The sequence below is a fragment of the Jaculus jaculus genome, chromosome 4, assembly GCF_020740685.1.
Source record: "Jaculus jaculus isolate mJacJac1 chromosome 4, mJacJac1.mat.Y.cur, whole genome shotgun sequence".
NCBI classification, from domain to species: domain Eukaryota; kingdom Metazoa; phylum Chordata; class Mammalia; order Rodentia; family Dipodidae; genus Jaculus; species Jaculus jaculus.
The window spans coordinates 78,537,614-78,560,940 of record NC_059105.1 but is presented as its reverse complement, the minus strand read 5'-3'; the positions used below and the strand labels follow the sequence as shown (position 1 = coordinate 78,560,940).

Below are 23,327 nucleotides of genomic sequence, written 5' to 3'. Positions count from 1 at the left end.
GCTTTCTGAGATTTATAAAATCTCAGGCTACCAGGTCTAGTGTTAGATTGCACAATCATACTTGAACTCTTTGTATTTTATATGCCCTCTACTTAAGACCATCCATCTGAGTTTGGGAACCCATAGCTTCTTTCAATACTTTAGTCATTTTTCTTTCTGTTGCAAGTCTCTTAAACTATATTTATTGCGGGGCTCCTTCCCGCTCTGGTAGGTAGTGCCAAGGGAAGAACCAGGCCTGCTGGTTCCTCCCTAGGGGTTGAGAAGGATGATGACTCATACCTCTACTGGCCACCGGAGAAAAACCACACTGAGTCAGGAGTCTTTTCGATGTAGGAACTCACTTTATTACTCTGAGCAGTTGTCTATATCATGTTGGGGACGAAGGTGGGGATTTTAGGATGGGGGCAGAGGTAAGGGCCAATAGTAAACTTTAACTATTGAAATGGTAATTATAATTGCCACACTAGTGGCAGGCCAGAAACCATTAGGCGTCTTGCTGAGTCCTAGCTGGCCAGAGACAGGTTGCCAAACTTTAGCTAGGCTCAGGAAGTTCCACTAGGCCTCACGCTTGGGCCTTTCAGAGCCCAACAATTTATTTGTTTAAGTTGCCAAGTACTTGGTAAATGCTTTTATATATATCTATATGTGTGTGTGTGTGTGTATATATATATATATATATATATATATAGAGAGAGAGAGAGAGAGAGAGAGAGAGAGAGAGAGAGAGAAATATTTTTTGTTCGTTTTTCAAGGTAGGGTTTTGCTGTAGCCCAGGCTGACATGAAATTTACTGCATAGTCTGATTGGCCTTGAACTCACAGCCATCCTCCTTTCTTTCCCTCCCCATTGCTGGGATTTTAAATAGGCAACACCACACCCAGCCCTGATAAACATTATTATCATTTGACTAAATTTGGTGAAATGAGCAAGGGTGTTGCTTTCATAGCATACAAGGTAAAAGAGACCCATACTCAACAGATACCAAAGCAGAAACTCAGCAGCTCCTGAGAGCTCAGCACTGAAGTAGGCTTAAGACACACCCACCATGGCTCAGGGAATTTTGTAGAAGAGGGGGTGGAAAGATGTAAGAGCCACAGGGTGGGAGGGAATACCCAGAAGCATTCCCCCTCCTCCATTATAATTATTGACTGCTGCTGCCACAACTCATAACACACAACCCCATGGGAAATACCAACAATCACACTGAGGATCCCCTCAGTGGAATGGGGGCAGGGAGGAAGGAATAATGATACCAACACATGATGTGTCCATACAAAGTATATACTTAATTAAAAGAATAATAAAGATTTTCCCTTTGATCAAGATACTTAGCTACCAACTTATTCCTATTAGAAAGCTAAATCTGGCTGGTCATGGTGGCGTATGCCTTTAATCCCAGCGCCATGAGGTCGAGGCCACCCTGAGACTACATAGTGAATTCCAGATCAGCTGGGCTAGAATGAGACCCTACCTCCAAAAACCAAAAAAAAAAGAAAGAAAGAAAGTTAAATCTGATTTGTTTCATCTAAACACATAATGCTGTACATAAATTTTCTAAGAGAACTTGAAATAAGATTGACTGTTTGCTATTTAGTATCTAAAAATATGTATATTCCTTTAATGCTCACTTCTGTCTGTTTTTATAAGACAAATAATAATTGTGCATGCTATACAATGGTACATGCCAATCTGGACCTATTTTTCTTTCTCAGAAAACTGAAGAAAAAGACATGTTTGTATGGTGTACCTCAGGGAGCACCTTGTCTCCTCAAGTTGAGCAAATACTGCATTTCCCCTGGTCTTATTTCTAGATCAAATACACCCTCTTTTCATATGTAGCACTTCCATATTGCTCCTCTTTTTCACTTTTTTTTTAAATTTATTTGACAGAGAGAAAGAGGCAGAGGGAGGGAAAGAGAGAGAATGGGCATGCCAGAGCCTCCCACCACTGCAGCTGAACTCCAGACACATGCACCACTTTGTGCATCTGGCTTACATGGGTCCTGGGGAACCAAACCTGGCTCCTTTGGCTTAGCAGACAAGTTCCTTAACTACTAAGCCAGGCCCAAGCCTAATTTTTGTTTATACAATCTCTAGAAGAAAATAATAAATTGTATATATCTAGTTCACTCATTAAAGTTCAGTTTTTCCCAAAATACCATAATAAAGGCATTAGAGATTCTAAGAGGAAAATTTGTTATGTAAAGCATATTAATAAATTCAGTTTAACCCTTACCTGCTGTGGATCTATGTTTTTTTTTAATTAGAATCATTAGTAATCATTTCAGGGTTTTTGCTTTACTATTATACTGGAGCTCATTTTTGGAAAGAGAAAATGAAACGTGACATCTTTCCTAGTTCTCCTCCCACTTATAAACCAGTATCTCTTGTGTGGCTGGATTTTCTCCTTTCATGTCCCCATGTAATCCCCTTTTTCATCTTATCCTCCCTCTCCCCCTTCCTCCCCCCCCCCACACACATACACACTCCTTCCCTTTCTCTCCCCATAAAAGATAGAGTTAGTATATACTATCCAGTCTTGGGTTTTTTTCTTGCCAAAACTTGAAAGGCTATTTTTCTGTCAACCCCAGTAGGTATGGAAGAACTCTTCAAAAAGCAGTCTAGCCAGGCGTGGTGGTGTACGCCTTTAATCCCAGCACTTGGGAGCAGAGGTAGAAGGATCGCCATGAGTTCGAGGCCACCCTGAGACTACATAGTGAATTCCAGGTTAGCTTAGACCAGAGTGAGACCCTACCTCGAAAAAAAAAAAAAGCAATCTAGTTTCTTTTAAAGATTACTTTTTTCCAGTGGTATGAAGTATTTCTACATTTAATCTCTTATGTTTTGTTTCCTTCTTTTTGTTTATTTTATGCTAGCAGTACAGTTTTATATATATAGATAATAAAAAGGGGAAGCCTTTCTAGCAATTATATGCCAGGCTCCTTCCCGGTGGGAGGCCTACTGGTTCCTCCCAAGGGGTTAAGGAAGAAGGGTGAATGTCAGAACTTCTCCTAGTCACTGGAGAAAAACCACACTGAATCGAGTCTTGTCAAAGAAGGAACTTGCTTTATTGTTACAAGCAGTTGCCTATGTAATGTTGAGAATGAAGGCGGGGATTCTAGGATGTGGGGGAGGTAAGGGCCAATAGTAAACTGTGACTATTGAAATGATAATTCCAACTCCTGTGCGGAAGTAGCAGGCAAGAAGCCATTAAGTGTCTTGCTGAGTCCTAACTGGCCAGAGACAGGTTGCCAAACTTTAGCTAGGCTCAGGAAGTTCCACTAGGCTCACGCCCGGGCCTCTGAAGGCCCAACAATTATAAATATTCTTTGATACTATGCCAAAACTTGGTAAGTGATGGTTTCATAAATGTTAGCTGTGGTGTGACATATGAAACTGTTGGGGAACTTCTCTGCTATATAAGCCATTGATCTGTCTTATATTTTGACTACATTATATTTTATTTATATATGGTTTTACATCATGAATTGATCATTTGGAAAATATTTATTTACTGAATTTTACATTACAGATCTTCCAAGTGTTGACTTTGTTCTTTCTATATACTTAAAAATCATATCTAACATCATCAGTGATCTCATAATAAAAGTCTTAAGTATTGGGCAGCTGTCAGGCTGACTGTGACAGGTACAGGTTTTCCAAAATTTTAATTCTCACTTGAAAGCACAAATTTTATCATTGGCAACAAGTCTTGACACTTGTTTTCCTTAAAGTGACAGGCTAACTTCATTTGCTTTTCAGAAAATGTCTGAATAACCATAGCCTGCATGTCAATCATTCTTTCAAGTGAAAATGGCATTCTATTAAAAAAGTGACTAGTTCAGCTTGCAACTCAAACAGTTGTACAAGTTCTTTTTCCCAAGAGAACAAGTGTACTTCAGTATGCAGTAGCAATGTCTTGTGCATATTTCTCATTTTGTCACATGGAACAGTAAAAAGATGTGGACTTGAAAAGAAAACAATAAAGAACTTTTATTGCCATATCAAGGATATTCTTAGGTGAAAATGGCCTGGGGTTTTGTTGGTTGGTTTTTCTTTTTCACTTCCTTGTGGTGTTGAAGAGTAACAGTTAATAGGTAGCGTGCTTTTGCAGCAGCAGCTTGACTCGCCATTGCTTTTGCATTATCAGTGAAAAATAAAAGTCAATACAGTAAAAATGCAAATAACATCTTAATAGTATTATGAAAATAGTTGAGCTATTAACAAATGTCAGTCTTGGTATTTATTCTACCTCCCTTACTACAAAGCAATAAAATATATATGCAATAAAATATAACAGCAGTGTAATAGTAAATATCAATACCTGTTCTGTTAAAATAAAACAGATTAGAGAAAATGGACATTTTGTCACAATGCCGTAAGAATATACTTGCCTTGTTCTCACTTGGGAGGCATGGGGTAACCCAGGAAGACCAGGATGGATGCTTGCACATGCAGTGGCTTAAAGTAAAGGAGAGAGAAACTGGCTTTAGGAAATCTTCCATTTTACAGTAAGCAATAAGCAAAGCAAGTGTGTTCCCTCCTAGAGGGTACTGAATAACACAGGATGGACCCTTGCACATGCTGCGGCTTAAAGTAAAGGATAAGAAAATTGAGTTAGGGAATCTTTCACTTATAGTAGGCAGAACAAGCAAGCTTGTTCTTTGGAAGACATTACCTGCTCTTTCAAGTTTCCTGTCTGTAATTTCCTGAGAAATAATCCAAATAAAGAATATAGCATTGTACTCTTGACATGTACAAGGACACTCAGAGCTCATATCAGACTTCCCTCTCCCATCTGAAAATCCCTTGAAAGGATATTGGGACCCTCCCTCCACCTCAAAATCCTACACCATGTATTGAGAACCACTGGTTTAATTAGGTTGTAATTTCCTATTAGAAGAATTCTGTTTCTTTTTTCTCAGTAAGATAAATACTTGCCCTGAAATTACTTTAGTATCTCTTTAGAAAACTTTGTGAATGCATGAAGTCGTGGTACACTATTCCTTTTCCCATTATTATTAATTGCATCACATTATTGTACATTAAATTATGATAACTGTAGCCAGGCATGATGGTACATCATGGTACATCCCTTTAATCCCAGTACTCAGGAGGCAGAGATAAGAGGATTGCCATGAGTTCAAGGCTACCCTGAGATTACATAGTGAATTCCAGGTCTGCCTGAGCTAGAGTGAGGCCCTACCTTGAAGGAACAAAAAATAAAAAAAAAAAATTATACTGCTAAGTTTTTCCCAGTTATTTATGCCTATCTGTTATATTTTTAATTCTAATCTATTAAAAATTTCAAGACTAAGGGGTATCAGTTAGTTGTGAAATAGCTGCTTAGCACATATAAACCCTGGATTTATCCTTGATAGTGTGACAAATCTCTATCTATTGCATTTTCCTAGCCTGTCTCAGACTTTAGGAGATGACTGTTCAGTAGAGGTGACATGAGAATGATACAACTTAAAGTATGTAATGAGACAAGAGTGATATATCCAAGTCTCAACCTTAGACAATATGTGCATTTATGACCCAGGAAGAAAAAAACAATGAAAGTAACAGAACTTAAGGAAAAAAAAAATCACAATTTGTTCCAGGTCAGCCTAGGCTAGACCTTGAAACAAATGAAAAAATTCACATTCTTCTGGTAGCCAAAAAAAAGTTTGAGGAGCTGGTCAGTACTATAAATGCTGCCAAATGAGAGGCCAAATTAGGCAGAACAAGAGCTTATACAATGACTTCAGATTATTGTTTTAAGACATCTTTAAGGAGTGCCAGTGGCACAGTCAGTTAGCATGGGGTACTTATTAGACATCCCACGGGCGTAGTGGCACATGCCTTTAATCCTAGCACTAGGGAGGCAGAGGTAGGAGGATTGCCATGAGTTCGAGGCCACCCTGAGACTCCATAGTGAATTCTAGGTCAGCCTGGGCTAAAGTGAGACCCTACCTCAAATAACCAAAAATAAAAATAAAAAAAGAATCTCTTAAAAGTCATGCTGAGGGCCTGGTGAAATGACTTAGCAGTAAGAAGCTTGCCTGCAAAGCCTAAGGACAACAATTTAATTCCCCAAGGCCCACATAAGCCAGAGGCCCCTTGTGGGGGCACATGCATCTGGAGTTGGTTTGCAGTGGCTGAAGGCCCTGGTGTACCCTTTCTCTCTATCTGCCTCTCTCATATAAATAATAAATAAAATATTTTTAAAAATCATGCTGAAATCTCTGAAAAATGAAAGCATTTTTAAAAGCAGAGTTTAGGAATTCAGCTTGCATTGTGGAGAAATGAGAACCTTAGAAACCAATCATCTACAGATGCCAGGTACTAACTCCAAAGAACATGTGACAAAACAACTCTTAGAGAACTTTGGAGACCAAAGTGCATATTTTGGAAAGGAGTCAATTCATGGGAGGATGAATTTCTAATTTAGTGGTTTTGTCCTTAAGGTGGCCATAGTTGTAGTAAAGGAGCAGTGGTGACTGAAATTTCAGTATAAAACCTGCTATCATTCTGGTTAGAAGATCCAAGAAGGAAAATGAGACCAGGTTTATGTTCTAGTCACAGCTACTCTAACTGCTGGACTAAAGGCAAATTATTTGAGGTCTCCAAAGCAAACCAAGATTCAAGCAAACTTAAAAGCTGTCATTAAGGACTGAGGATATAACTCACTTGGTAGAGCTCTTGTGTAGCATGCATGAAGGTGTAGTTTTGGTTCCAAGCACTTCATAAATCTGGTGTGGTGCTATATGCTTATAACGCCAGAACTCAGGTAGAAGAGGAGAAGGATCATTAGTTCAAAGCCAGCCTGAATTACATGAAACTGTCTCAAAAATTACATAATTAGGGGCTGGAGAGATGGCTTGGTGGTTAAGGTGCTTGCCTGCAAAGCCTAAGGACCCAGGTGCAACTCTCCAGATCTCCTGTAAGCCAGCCACACAAAGGTGAAACAAGCGCAAGGTCACGTGTGCCCACTAGGTGGCACAAGCATATGGAGTTCTATTGCAGTGGCTGAGGCCCTGACATGCCAATTCTGTGTATGTGTCTGCAAATTTTTTTTTTAAATACATAATTAGGGGCTGGAGAGATGGCTTAGTGGTTAAGGCACTTGTCATCAAAGCCAAAGGATTCAGGTTCAATTTTCCAGTACCACATAAAGTCAGATGCCCAAGGTATGCATGCATCTGGAGTTCATTTGCAGTGGCTACAGGCCGTGGCATGGCCATCCTCATTCATTCATTCATTCTGTCTCTCTCCCTTTTTGTTGCTCTCACTCCCTCAAATAAATCAATAATACATAATTAGCCATTTGATATATAAGATTATGTGGATTGTTAGTTTACTCATATACAAATTGCTTGAATAATAGCTATTTTGGTCATAGTAAATGTATTAGTTAATTTCCTCATTGCTGAGATAAATTACCTGACAAAACAACTGAAGGAAGGAGGGGATATATTTTGGCTCACAGTCTGTCATGGTGGGGAGTCCTGGCAGCTGGCTATAATCAATGCAAGTCAGGAAGCAGATATTTAACTCACTTTCTCCTTTTTATTCAGTCTGGGATCTCAGTCCATGCTATTATGGCACCCACAATTCAGGGTTGGTCTTCCCTGCTCCGTTAAACTTTTCTAATTACATTGCATCATCAGTCAGGAGGAAGAGATAAATGTTAATGCTCAATTCACTTTCTCCTCTTAATTATGTCTAGTACCTCAGTCCATGGGATGGTGCTACCCACAATCATGGTGGGTTTTCCCTTCTTAGTTAAACTTTCTTGCAAAGTTGTGTTCCCTTGGTGATTCTAAACCTCATCAAGTTGACAACAAAGGTTAATCATCACAGTAATATATACACTTAATTTGTAGTTGTAGAAAAGGGTTTTACCAAATGAGTTTAAAGGTAATATTAGGGAAACAATATGAGAAATGTTATTTATTTTAAATGGTCACTAAAATTATGCAATTTCTATTTTACATGAAAACTTACCCCAGAATTAAATATTTGTACCTGGTAAGAAAGTAAATTCAGGAAGGTATGTATAGAACATAACTACTGGAAAGTGAAAGATGCAAAGGAAAGGTTAGTAGAAAAAATATTAATGTTACTCAAGATGATAGTACATTTGAAGTTATAATACTTCCGCTAAATACTGGTAAAGGATTTACCTTTTCAAGTGCATGTTTTATTGTAGCATTGAATTGATAGATATTTTTGGAGGATTTACATTAAACCAGAACTCCGTAAAGAACTTGGAAGTAATTGGGGTGTTTAATTTTATTTTTATATTGTTTATTTTCTTGCCACTTTCTCCAGAACTCTGGGATAGATCCCATTTTGCCCTGGAGTTGTTCCCATACTGGCAGTGGGTTTGCCTAGCACACTGTCAGGAAGAACAGACAAGACTTTTAGGATTTTGTTCCTCTTGTGTGCTCGATTTTCAGGAATGTTAGCAAGGGTGAAAGAAACAAAGATGCCACACATACATAAATTTATGCAGACTAATTACTATTTCCATGTATTTTGGTCTTAAAACTTAATTACAATGCTCTTTATTCAGTCTTATCAAATATTTCTCTTGTCATTTTACTGGTCTTTTCGCTTATTCTTTGCCTTTTTTGACTTCTTAACTCAGTCAAATCCAATATTTGATTTCACAATACATTTTATTTATTTTCATAAAATGAGTAAGGAAATACTCAACTTTAATTTTTCCTTTAACATTTAGTTCATAAGTTTCAAAAACAGTGAAAGTGATTTTTTAAATTTTTTATTTATTCATTTATTTTGTTTTTTTGAGGTAGGGGTTTCACTGTAGCCTAGGATGGCTGTGGTGGTTTGGTTCAGGTGTCCCCCATAAACTTAGGTGTTGTGAATGCTAGCTCCCCAGCTGATGGATATTTGGGAATTAATGCCTCCTGGAGGGAGTGTATTGTTGGGGTGGGCTTATGGGCTTGATAGCCACTTTCCCCAAGCCAGTGTTTGGCACACTCTCCTGTTGCTGTGGTCCCCCTTATGTTGGCCAGAGGGTGATGTCCACCCTCTGCTCATGCCATCATTTTCCCCTGCCATCATGGAGCTTCCCCTCAAGCGTGTAAGGCAAAATAAACCTCTTTTTCCCAGAAGCTGCTCTTGGTTGGGTGATTTCTACCAGCAATGCGAACCGGACTGCAACAATGGCCTACTAGGACAAGAAACCTAAATTGGTTCATACCAAATCACAATTTCCCCCATTCATATTGAAGAAATTTAAGGAGACATTTCACCTCTCCCAACTGTTTCACATGGGCTTATCTTAATGGCTTTAGTTTGAGGCCTTAGCCTCATACTGGAAAGTGTGTATGACATAGAATTATTTAGCATTCATTCCACAAGTTCCATATTTCCAAACTAGGACTTAAATGCTTTATTTATTGAATAATTTAACACTTAAAATCTCATAAAATAATGTTCACAGTTCTATTGCTTTCTTATTTGAACTTACAATGACTTCATCTTCCTATAGTATAATAACCTATTTGAATAATATTTGAGAGTAGAGAGAAAATTACAACAGCTAGAAAGATGGCTTGGCAATTAAAGGCATTTACTTGCAAAGCCTCATGGCCTGGGTTAGATTTCCCCAGTACCCACATAAAGCCAAATGCACAAAGTGACACAGGGAGTTTGAAGTCTCTTGTAAGGATCAAGAGGCCCTGACATGCCCATATACTACTTCCCACTCTGTTTCCTGCCCTTCCTCCTTCTCTTTCTCACAAATAAATAATCATTAGAGAAAAGAAAAGAAAAAGAAGCTGGGCATGGTAGCACATACATTTAATTCCAGTACTTGGGGGAGAAATGTAGGATTGCTGTGAGTTCAAGGCCACACTGAGACTTCATAGTGAATTCGAGGTCCACCTGGGCTAGAGTGAGACCCTACCTCAAAAAAATGAAAGTGAAAATGAAAAATACAAATTATCTCTTTCTGCTGTGGTACACAGCAAACAGTAATCTTCATTAGGTAAGATAACATTAAAGCTATATGTGATTACTTGCCTATAATCCCAGTACTTAGGAGGCTGAGATGGTCTGAAGAGACTGGAATTCAAGGCCAGCCTCTAAACTATATGATGAGACCTTCTGTCAAAGAAGAGGCTGAAAAGAAAGTCCGAGTTGGGAAGAGTATTGGAGTCACCATTGACTCCATCAATACTAATTCCTTAAAAACAAATGATTATCTTAAGAAAATTGTGTCAGATTGGTACAGTGGAACATGACAGTGTGTTAAACCCATTCTAAATAAACCCTACCTCAAAACATCTTATCAGAAACCTGCTCAGCCTTTTGTTTTCCAACAAATGTTAGGAGATATCCATTTCAATTTTGAAAATTTATTGAATAGTAGTAAGTCTAAAGCTTGTACTTAAGGGTTAGAGTGATGGAACATATCTGCAATCCCAGAACTCTGGAGGCAAAGGCAAGGGGAGCTCAAGTTTCAGGACAGGTAGGGCTCCATAGTGTGCCAGCCTGCACTACATAGGGAGATTGTGTCTCATAAATGGAAAAAAAGAAAATCTTAGCCAGGTGTGGTGGCACACACCTTTAATCCCAGTACTCAGGCAACAGAGGTAGGAGGATCACTATGAGCTCAAGGCCAGCCTGAAATTACATAGTGAATTCCAGTTCAGCCTGGACTAGAATAAGACCCAACCTCAAAATAAAAGGGGGCGGGGGCTGGAGAGATGTTTTAGCAGTTAAGGTGCTTGACTGCAAAGCCAAAGGACTTCGGTTCAATTCCCCAGTACCCAGGTAAGCCAGATGCATAAGGTGGCACACGCATCTGAAGTTCGTTTTCAGCGGCTGGAAAACCTGGCGCGCCTATTCTTTCCCTCCCTCCTCCTCCTCCTCTCCCTTCCCCTCTTTCCCTCTCTCAAATAAATAAAGTACTTTTTTTAAATCTTGGGCTGGGGGGGAGGGAGGGTATTACCATGGGATATTTTTTATAATCATGGAAAATGTTAATAAAAATGGAGAAAAAAAATCTTGGACTACAAAGAAAGGTCAGTCAGTAAAGTACTTGCCTCGCCCGCACAAGGACCCTAGTTCAATACACAGAATGCATATAAATTAAAAGAAACAGTCTTGGTATGAGTGATAGTAGATTTAGCATATTGCTTAGTATGATAATACTTTAAATAGTAATAATAAAAATATATTTTATATATCTCAAACAATCTGAAGACTTAGTTCTTTTTTTTTTTTTAATTTTTATTTATTTGAGAGCGACAGACACAGAGAGAAAGACAGATAGAGGGAGAGAGAGAGAATGGGCGCGCCAGGGCTTCCAGCCTCTGCAAACGAACTCCAGACGCGTGCGCCCCCTTGTGCATCTGGCTAACGTGGGACCTGGGGAACTGAGCCTCGAACCGGGGTCCTTAGGCTTCACAGGCAAGCACTTAACCACTAAGCCATCTCTCCAGCCCAAGACTTAGTTCTTAATAGTACTTAATATAAATTCTTTAATTAAATGAGCTCTCTCATTTAATATACTTGCCAGTATACTCAAGAAATGTTTACACTCATTACCAGATCTAAACATCATAAAAGAAAGCTGCCATCAATCATTTTCTAAACAAACAAAAGCTTACCATTTTTTCCCTTTACCTCTCCCAATTCCCATTAAACGTTCTCAGAAGTGATCATTCGTAGTTTACGTCAAAATCAGGACTTTAGAAATGAGGATACTGTCTTTATCACTTTCTATAATTTATCTAGGTTAAAAGTTCTTTTCAGTTCTTTCTAGCTCCTAATAAAATAGACAGTTTCTAATACTAATTTTTAAGAAAGTTATTTCATTTAATATCCTTTATTGAATTTTGTATAACATTAAATTCAAATGTTTTTATTCTCATAATCTCCCTCTTTGGCTGTTGATACACATTCAACAATGTAATCTTCTTAAAGTTTTACTGTGTCCTAAAATGACTGGCTAGCTTTAAAATACTACCTTTTGTCCTCTTGCACAATGAAGTCCATTCATTGAAGGTTCTAGTTATACCCAATGACAAAGAAAAAAACCTTTAGGCTGCAAACTGAATGTGAAAATGTCTTCTTATGTGAGTACTTCATGAAGCTCAGTAAAGCAGTTTCCCTCCAGAAGACATCCAAATTACTGAAAATAATACTCTATTTTTTAGAAGATTTATCTAGAAAAGGGAGGAAGCTGGAGAAGTAAATAACTAGAAAATAAATTAATTTTGGAAAACATAAGAAATTAAAAGAAATCTTTTGGAAAGCAAGATATAAAGAGTCATACACTCGGATGATAAAATGAAACAATATTTTGATAATAGCTAGAAATATTAAGAATAAACTCTAAAAGTTACTAAGTTAAATAGCTAAATGCCCTCTGGTTTGAATATAAATTTAAGAATTATACAGTTTGGCTGAATTTAGTTGATGATTATGGTCGCAAGACTTCTTAAAATTTCATCATTTGTCAGTTATAGCTTCAAAAGGGGCAAAGAACTGTGTAGATATGAATAAAGATCTTTTTGTTTGGGGTTTTTGTTGTTTTATTTTTTTGAGGTAAGGTCTCTCTCTAGCCCAGGCTAACCTTGAATTCTCTCTGTAGACCCAGGCTGGCCTCAAATCACAGTGATCCTCCTACCTCTGCCTCCCTAGTACTAGTATTAGAGGCATGTGCCACCATGCCTGGCCTAAATATCTTTTTCATATGATCTGTAGTGTATTACAACATGCTCTATAATGTTGATTAAATTTAAGTGTAATAATAAATGTAATACCAGTGAAAGCCACAAGGTGGGAGTGAAAGGCAAGAACTTGTGTTGAAACAGCCTAAATATATTAACTTGCCTTATCTTTACATCTTTTTAAATGCTTGTTAAATAATGTTGTTTTTCTGTATTTCAGCTACACATTTTAGCAAAGAATCTATAACAAAAGACAAAGACAGGATTTATATGTAAAGGCTATTATTAGAGAATATTAAAAGACAAAAGACTCAGAAATTTTTTGCCCTTGAGATTAGGAGGTGCTTACTGATCCAAGTGGTAGTTTTGACTAACTAAAATGAAAAATTCCTTGAATTAACAATATTGGAGGTAGTAATTAAGAAGTTGCATGTAAGCTGACTGGATTTGTTTCTTAATAAAGAAGATAATGAATTTCCCATTGTGTTTTCTGTTAATTAAGTCTCATTTGAGTTGGTTATAATTTAAAATATAACCCTTTTTATCATTAAGGTAAGAAGACAAGAGATTTCTTCTTCTAGAAAAGAAACCTCACCAGGGAGTCCTGGCATTCCTTTATCCCATGAAAGGTAGTTCTGTTTCCTTTTACTTTACAGCTCAAAACTAAATATTGAAATATGCAGCATTTTATCTGTTGGGGGATTTTGGGAGGAGGGAGGTTTTTTTGTTTGGTTTGGGTTTTGGTTTTTCGAGGTAGGGTCTCACTCTAGCCCAGGCTGACGTGGAATTCACTATGTAGTCTCAGGGTGGCCTTGAACTCAACAGTGATCCTCCTACCTCTGCCTCCCAAGTGCTGTACTTAAAGGCGTGTGCCATGATGCCCAGCTACTTTATGTTTTTAATTTTAACAATTACAAGAATATAGTTGCTTCTTTTAGAACTGGGATGGACCCACATGTAGAAATGTTTCTACATATAAAAATTACCTAAATAAACCATATAGTTAACAGAAGTAGACCTACAGGCTAAATTCTCAAAAACTATTACTTATAGTCATAGTAGTTGATGTAGATGAATCTTGATGTGAACCTTACCAAAGTGAAGAGTATTTAATATTCTATTACTGATGTTTACAAAGAACAAAAGCCAAAGCATTGAATTGTTTTAAGTTGAGAACAAGGCAGCCAACATCCCTGTGAAATATGAATAGATATGCTAACCTGCAGTACACTTGTGTTGGAACTTTACTTTTCACTTCCTTTGTGCCTGGCTTTTCAATTATTAGAGTTGTTTGGGGGGACATTTTCTACAAATTTAAATTATATTTTAGCCTTTAATTTTTTAGTAATTTGTGGTTCACAAACTGGTGGTATATGTTTAGTTATAATCAGAAAATATTTGCAGTTACAGCCTTAAATTTTAAAATACTGATTTGTTTTTAGAGATATTATAGAGAAGACTTTCTGGGATCTAAAAGAAGAATTTCATAGGATATGCATCCTAGCAAAAGCACAAAAAGACCACTTAAGCAAACTGAATATACCAGACACTGCAGCAACTGGTAAAATTTGACTTAATAATTTTAAAATAAATTTCATTTTTAATATGAAAATACTTATAAATGTTTACTAAAGGTAAAGGATCTGCATCTTGCCCCTTATATTTGAATGTTTAAGTTCTCTAATATATAATGTTATATAATTCTTGGCTTTTTATCTGTCTTCATTTTATGTTACATTGTGTGGAATTTACTAAATGACTTAATTACATACCAGTTTAATAAGAAGTATCATCTTGAAAAGATATGAAATAGGGCTGAAGTTATGACTTAGTGGTTAAGGCACTTGCCTGCAAAGCCAGAGGACACAGGTTTGATTCCCTAGGACTTATATAAGCCAGATGCACAAGGTGGCACATACATCTGGAGACAATCTCTCACTGAACCTAGAGCTCCCTGTTTTTCAGTCAGACTGTCTGACCAGGGAGCCCCAACAATCCTGTTTCTACCCTAACCTTCCTCAGTACTGGGATTACAGGCTTGCACACTCCTGACTCCTGGGTGCAGGGGATCAAGCTCAGGTCTTCATGTTTGCACAGCAAGTGCTCTTACCCTACCCACTGAGCCATATCCCCAGCCTTTCACATTTGTGTTTAACTCCTTCAAATTTTCATTGAGTATTATGAATAGTTTCTGATAATTTGGTTCAAGAATAAAATGTCACATACACTTGTCCTGAGTATCAGTTCTATTGAAGGCACAAAATATGAATAGTATAAAACTCCTCTTCTGTGGAACTCACTGTAAATGAGGCTGTCTCCAAACTCACAGCAGTCCATCTGCCTGCTGGGATTACAGGCCTGAGCCACCACACCCAGGTAATTGCGGTGTGTTTTAAAAGCACTGCCTTTCCCTAAACATCCTAGACTAGATTACTGGTAGTGGTGATAAATGTTAACAGCAAAAACCAGGAATAAAATCTGGCAACCAAACACTTCTATAAACAAAAGGAAAGTAAAATGATCATTTATAATAATAAATTCTCTTTTACCCTTGTGATTTGAGATATACTACAGATAATTCCCTAGTGATGTGATTTACAGTTTTCACTCTGAGAGATATTGCAGCAATGTTGACTGATATCCCTTTAATTAAAAATCAGTTTCCATTTCCTATAGCTCTCATATCTAGACTATTTTTGTTGTTGTTGAGGTAGGGTCTCACTCTAGTCCAGGCTTACCTGAAATTCACTCTGTAGTTCTTGGCTGTAGAACTCATGGCAGTTCCTACCGCTGCCTCCAGAGTGCTGAGATTAAAGGTATGCATCCATGCCCAGTTAAACTAAACTATTAATGTCAGTTTATAGTATAAGTTCACTTTTTAATTACTAGCATTTATTTTCAGGAAAGTTATATATTGTGGTGAGGACAAAAATAAGACAATCTTTAGAACTAGACATAATTTGTTTTCCCCCTTATATTCTCCTACCTCCTCAAAAAATAACATTTGAGGGCTGGAGAGATGGCTTAGCAGTTAAATGCTTGCCTATGAAGCCTAAAAACCCAGGTTCAAGGCTCAATTCCCTAGGACCCACATTGGCCAGATGCATAAGGGCGTGCATGCATCTGGAGTTTGTTTGCAGTGGCTGGAGGCCCTGGCACACTCATTCCCTCTCTCTCTCCTTCCCTCCCTCCCTCCTTCCCTCCCTCCTTCCTTCTCTCCCTCCCTCTCTCTCTCTCTCTGTCTCTGGATCTGCCTCTTTCTCTGTCTGTCGCTCTCAAATAAATGAAAAAAATTTAAAAACAACATTTGATTTATCCTTCCTAATTTTTGTCATGTTCATGAGAAAATAATATTTTTATAGACTAAAGATAGGTGTGTCTAAAGAAATGTTTTATTTAAAGTAAACCAGCTGTGAAATGTAGTACCTAGAATTCATAAACATGCTTTCTGAACATCAACATCTTATCAAAACATTGTAATGGTGATATATTCTCTGTTATACAGAGAACATACCCTATTATCAGTGGCTTAATACTTTGACCATTTTTAAATTGCACTAGTCTAAATCTGAGTATGCATCTGTCAACTACAACACTGAGTGTTTAACTTCAACTTCTATTCCACTAAACTGCCTCCTAATATTATTCTTATTCCTTATATTAACTGTGTCACAAATAGTAATTAAAACATTATTCTTAAAATTTTTAGATCTGTGTTAAATCAAATAAATTAGCTTGACCCAAACAAAACCAAAATATGAAATATTATGCCATGACAGTATAGATCAAAAAGGGAAAGAAAGAAGAAAAATTTTGAAAAAAATGATATTTATTCAGGGGTTCCAATTATGTATGTATACTACAATGAATAAAATCATAGATGGACTATTTTTAAATAGGATTTATACATACATATAAAAGGTGTATTTAATAAGACTGTTATTACTTTTAAAGAAGCAGATACAATTATGTGAAAAATATTATCAATAGAATTTTACATCTTCTTATCTTTTTTCCACTCATGCACTTAGGGCAGTAACCTTGAGGATGATGAACATAGAAATGTATTTTGGGGCAAATATATCTTCAGGAAAAAAGTAACTGTTTGGTCCAAAAGGAGGTTCGTTCCTTTTTTTTTTTTTTTTTTTTTTTTTTTTTTGGTCTACTAGGATAGTCATTAAGTCTTCTTATGTCATTGTTTATAATACTTTGAAAAGCAGTCTAAACAGATAAATGAAATTTGGAAATCTAAGAATTTTTCATTTTCCTTGCAAAAAAATAAAGGTTGTTGAAACACACAAAATAGAAAAGCTGTTTGCTTACCACTTGGATTCCTAGTAGCTATAAAGAATCAAACTGGGAGCTGGGCGTGGTAGTGCACACCTTTAATCCCAGCACTCAGGAGGCAGAGGTAGAAGGATCTCCGTGAGTTCAAGGCCACCTTGAAACTACATAGTTAATTCCAGGTCAGCCTGGACCAGAGTGAGACCCTACCTTGAAAAACAAAAACAAAACAAAAGAAAGAATCTGAAACCGGGTGGGGTGGCACACACCTTGAATTCCAGTAGTTGGGAGGAAGAAGTAGGAGGTTCATCATGAGTTGAGGCCAGCTTGAATTATACATCAGCCTGGGCTAGAGTGAGACCCTACCTCAAAAAAAAAAAAAAAAAATCTGAGATTTAAATCTTTTGATAGATATTTACTATTAAGCAAATTAGCTCAAATTATTTTAATGTGGCTGAGTTTGTATAGCAGCCAGCCATGCTGAAAGAAAACACCTGCCTCATCACAGCTATTTTATTTCCCTCTGTGTTCTTTGCAGGGATAGTTGGGCTGTTAGGAAAGTAATTCCAAGCATAATTCTGTCAATTTGAGGGATCTTCTCTCTATAGGAACTACAATGTTCATTTTAGATAATCGTTCTGAGCAGACTAATACTAATACCAGACTAATACTAATACCAGACCCACCACTCACTAGATGTGTAACCTTGGAGTTAACCTCTCTACATCCTACTTTTTACACATGTGAAGTGGGGATAATAGTGCCTGAGTCAGAATTATTCTGAGTATTAAATGAACTAGTGCACATATCACAGTTATAATGATGCATGGCACATGCATATGCTGTTAATGTGAATAGTGGTTGCCATTATCAGCAGAAGATCATTGAAGAAGTCTTTCCTCCTCAGATGTTACAGAATTTGATTACTGTTTCCTAGAATTTCTTGCCACCCTCACATCTACTGCCAGAAAAAAATATGACTACTTGAAAGTTAATGGACTTTAATCTTCAGAAGTCAAAGAAATTAGCTAAACAATTAAGTTTGCACCTCAAGGAAGCTTGCTTTAATGGGAGAAAGAGAAGTATACTTGGAAATAGTGTTCAGTCCTTGGAGCACCTAAGCATCGTGTACAAGCCATTCAGAGAAATTGTTTAAGCCAAAATAGGAAAGACAAATAAAAGTTAGCAAGGAGAAGCCTATGGTGATACATGTCTATAGGCACAGAACCAGCACTAGCAAGGCTAGAGGATTGAGAGTCCTAGGCCAGTCTGGGTAACAGTGAGGCAGAGGGTGGGAGAAAGCAAGAGTAGAGGATAATAGGGTGAACTAGTTGAACTATGTATCATATTTAACAGAAGATAACTTGGATTGGAGTGTGCTATGTCAAAAAATAGAGAGATGTCCTGAGATCACAAAGATCAAGGAAATCTAAAGGAACTAGCATTTGTTAGGTGCTTATTAACATGGACAGGCACTGTGGAAGATGCTGTGTATACCCATCTGCTTATACCTACTTCATTGACAGTCTCCATGTTTTTCAATGTACAGCTTCATTAATGGCAATCTTTATAAAACTCTACTTTTACAATTTATCTTCTGAATAGAAATATATTGCTGCTGGGCCTCTTGGTATATACCACTGATTATAGCCTTAGGATATAGAGACAAGAGAATCAGGAATTGAAGGACAGCTTTGACTACATGAGATCCCATCTCAAACAAACAACTACATTACCAACATCATTGCATTCTTGATGTGATATTTTGGAGCATAATTCTTTTTCTCATATTTCAGGATCATAAACATGGAATGTGTATTGATGATTATTGTATGCTTTTAATTTTGTTGTTTTTAATAATGTGAAATAGCTCTTACAGACCCTACATTTCGCATTCAGCTTTTGTTGATTTCTTTTCTGCTTTTATAACTCATATCCACATATTAATTTGTTGTATATCTGTGGACCTCATTGCTATGACTCCCAAGAAGTTCTACTTGCTTTCTAGCTTTTGACTATGTCCCACAGAGCTGAATTTGTTAGAAAAAAATAGCCTTTAGATAAATAAGCTACAGTGGCCCTGATACCTACCTCATACATACCTATTAGCTGAAGAGGCATTTTTAAGTATGAGACTATTCACATATAGTTTTCGTAGCATGCATCCCAGAGTTTAGTCCTTTTACTACCTTCACTGTCTTTTTTTCTTCCTGACCCACCATGGCTTCTTCACGTGTATTACTGAGAGTAGACAATGACTACATGATATGCTTAGCTACACACACTGAGATTAGGGGAAATAAATGACCAAATTCATGTAGTGAATAATAAGCGCCTTAATTCTATGTATATGTGTATGTATGTATAACTGTTAAGGACTTTCACCTTTTAGAACTTATTTGTCCAAGCAAGCTCATAGTTAACAGTTCTGTTACTGACAAAATGTTTAAACGTGTATGCTACAAGCAAATGTTTGTTAAAGTGTGGAGCAGTGTAACTGTGAATGAGATGCAAAGCTTATAGAAAAAACGAGTAGGAAAAAGCAAAGTAGTTAAATTGCAGCTAATAAGCTGTGTTCCAGTTCACCTGCTGGAGACTGCTAATATTTCTGTGTAAAACAGTAGCAAACATAAGAATCCCAGTCATCTTCAGTTGCTATAAAAATCAGCAGAAAAAAAATAATATTCATCTGTCCAAAGCTGATTGAACAGATTTTAAAATGATGTAAATGTGACTGTTTTCCTTTTGTATTCTTCCTCAAGAAACACAGTGCTCCGTGCTTATCCAGTGTACAGATAAAGCAGATGAAGAAGCAATGTGGTTTAAGCCTCAGGCTAAAGATGATATAAATAGAGGTGCACCATGCACCACATCTGTCACACCACAAGGACTGGTCCGAGATGAAGAAGACACCTCTTTTGAATCACTTTCTAAATTTAATGTCAAGTTTCCACCTATGGACAGTGATTCTGTTTTCTTACATAGCACTCCAGAGAGACCCGATATCCTTGGTCCTGACACAGCTGAGGCAGTGTGCCAGGAAAAATTTAATGTGGAGGCCCAAGACAACCCAAGAAACTTTGTTAAAACAGAAGAAACTTTATTTGAATTTCAGAGAATTGACCCTATAGCTTCAGCTATCCACAACCTTAGAACAACTGACAAAACAAAACCTTCCACTCTTGTAAACACTTGTATCAGGACAACTGTGGACGCAGCCTCATGTTTGCCACCTGGAGACCATAAAGCGTTGTATGTCAGTACATTCCCACTTCAGGACCCCTTCGATGCACCTTTCCCCTCCCTGGACTCCCCAGGAAATGCCATCCGAGGACCACAGCAGGTAACTGTTTTGCATTAACAGATATTTTATTATGTGTGAACACACAGTTTGCCATACTTGCACAGATACGCATCTCTTTTCGGTTATCAGACATCCATTTTAAATTAATGACTAGCCAAAGCTAAGGCTTTCAGTAAAATATGCATGTCCTACAATAAAGATATGAAAATTTAAAATATGAATATAATAAAGCTGTATTATAAAATTTACAAGATAATTAAAAATGCATGTAAGCCTTATCCATATTTAACACAGTATTGCTTTATTAATCCTTTAATCACAGCTTGTTTAATCACTATTATAATAAGGTTCTTTATTAAATTTCATGATGTGAGACAAATGTTGTTTTATTTAAAAGTTTGTATGTGTTGTACTCATATGAATGTATAATTTTCCATAAGTAAATAATTTCAGTGAATATTCAAAATAAACTGCTTTTCAGCCTACTTCTATAATATTCTCAGTGATCCAGTGCATAGATCTATAGAGTTTAGTTTTGGTTTAAGTTGCTAATCTGGCACTGAACAGGCAACCTTATAAATTTTTTAAATAATCCCTGCATATGAATGATTTTAATCAAATATCTTATTCAGTGTTTCTAGAGCTTGAAGACTACTTATAGCTCATCATTCTAATCCTTTCAGATTCATATTCTGTCACAGAAAGATAATTTTTGTTAGGGAAAAAAGTTTTAATACCTGAAAGCAAATAAAAAAATGTGTTTGTTAAAATAAATGGAAGCTTTTGAAAATAAAGATTAGCATGAATTATCAATATAACTTTTAAAAAATCATTTGATTCTCTTTGACACTTAAAAAACTTGATTAACCTTTGACTTTAATTATTGCTGTCGGCTATGTACTTTATAGTCAGCATGTAAAGAAAGTGTATTCAAGCTTCAGTAAAACTATAGTCTTACCCTAGTAGTGTCTGACAAGTCTTAATTATAAACTCAAATTCTACACTGCTATATTTCACATTATAGTCTCAGTTATAGTTGCTACTAAATGAAACAATTAAACAATTTCATTTATTGCAAGTAGAATTCCTGTGGAGCTGTGAACTGCATCAATTCTAGTGCTGGTTACTTTTCTCCATTATGTCTCTTGCTTGTTCTTTTCCGAGTTAGTCTGTGCACTCATGTTTCAGTAGATGGCACCCTGCATTGTACATTTACTTCCTATATTGCAGCAAGGGAAACAGCTGGTATGTGATTACAACTTGATAGAAAAGTATTCAGCTTTAAAAATGCAAGAGAATTGGTGTTGAGCTGTCACAAGACATGGGGCATAAGGTTAGATAATTGATATTTTGGCAGAAAAAAAGCAAAGAAATTAGTTTGATTTAAAGGCCATGTTACAGTTTGGGATTATAAAAATATTTCTTAAAATTGGGTTTTTTTTAAACACTTTACTTTCTTGTTAGTACTAATGAAGTTCACTTAATAAACACAAAATTCTTGAGTTGTTCATAGATTGAAGTGAACTTTAAGTTACATATTTTATTTTTACTTTATAGTAATCATTACTACAGAACAGCTGTTTGACACTGAGCTATCAGCTTTTGTTCTATGTGAATATCTGTTTTTATTTTTGCTGAGTCAGTAATTGGGATCTCAGCTAAATTCTGTGAAGAACTAATATTTCCTTAATGGTGAACAATGAAGGTAAATTGTAATAGAAGATTGGCTTACCAATTTCAGAAGCTAACATGAAATTTCTCAGTGTTGTATATGTCTTAATAAAAACTGTCTTTAAGGTAATTATCTATTGATAGCCATATCAATCTCCCATTAGAGTGATTTATACTTTCTTGTTTAAACTTCAGTAAAATTTGAATCAGTGATGTCCTGGAACTCACAAGCTTCAATTAGTAATATACTGTTTATGTTAGTAATTAGGTAACTACAGTAAAGTTGAAAGGAGTGAAAACTGGTATGGTTTTATTAAATTATTAATTTTTCATAGTTCTGTAATGGGCAACTATTGACAGGCTTTTGTTCAGCCACAAGAAGATTTATGTTATGAAATAAGAAATATAGAACTTAATTCAAAAGTCTAAAATACTGACTGTTCTTTCAAAACTACTTCATTTGAAATGACAGAATATTAAAATTGCTAGTGCAAAAAATATTTTTGGGTGTGTACAGATGAAATTCAGGAGTGTGTGTTCCAGGTGATTTGACTTTTAATAAAAGTTAAGTTGTGTATATATGGACAAAAAAAATAATTGAACCACATCCTCATGCTAACTCTGTAGAAAAGATACTTGTTTTCATATTAAATAGGACAGAAAAGCTCACACAGTACTCATTCAGATATTTGGATTTAAAATTTAATGTAAGTTAATTTTAAACACAAGTAACAGAAAATGTTTTTGTTTGTTTCCTGCAGCCCTTGTGGAAGCCCTTTCCTAACCAAGACAGTGACTTAGTGGTACTAAATGACACAGATTCAGAACTCCTCATACGTCGAGTATGTGAATTCTGTCAAACGTCTTTCCCACCATCCATTACATCCAGGGGGGATTTCCTCCGGCATCTTAATTCACACTTTAATGGGGAGACTTGATTCACATTTGCAGACAAACATAACAAGTTCTGTGTGATGGTTTGGGGTTTGTAATACTAAAATATCTATGATTGTAATCAAATTTAAGATCATCTATTAAAAAAAAACCTAATGTAGCCGGGTGTGGTGGCGCACGCCTTTAATCCCAGCACTCGGGAGGCAGAGGTAGGAGGATCGCCATGAGTTCGAGGCCACCCTGAGACTACAGAGTTAATTCCAGGTCAGCCTGGACCAGAGTGAGACCCTACCTCGCAAAACCAAAAAAAAAAAAAAAACCTAATGTCACAGCTATTTGAATTTTTAAACTTGTCATTTTCATTTATCTTTTAAAAGATCATTTTGTATAAAATGGTAATTAATTGTACTTGTGTTTATAGTATTACCTAATTCAAAATTATGTGTAACTTAGAGTTCTATAATCATAATTTATGT

The 23,327-nt window shown here is 36.5% G+C and overlaps 1 protein-coding gene across 6 annotated transcripts in view; it reads left to right on the top strand.

Moving 5' to 3' along the window:
• The window catches only part of Tank (TRAF family member associated NFKB activator), a 77,162-nt gene extending 54,064 nt beyond the window's left edge, over window positions 1–23,098 (top strand). For all 6 annotated transcript variants that reach the window (XM_045148343.1, XM_004651880.3, XM_045148341.1 and 3 more), the window contains 4 exons: window positions 13,251–13,327; window positions 14,141–14,259; window positions 19,745–20,325; window positions 22,719–23,098. In XM_045148343.1, the coding sequence (XP_045004278.1) occupies window positions 13,251–13,327; window positions 14,141–14,259; window positions 19,745–20,325; window positions 22,719–22,895 (954 nt within the window). In that variant the 3' untranslated portion in view covers window positions 22,896–23,098. The remainder of the gene's footprint in view (window positions 1–13,250; window positions 13,328–14,140; window positions 14,260–19,744; window positions 20,326–22,718) is intronic.
• The last annotated feature ends 229 nt before the right edge of the window (window positions 23,099–23,327 follow it).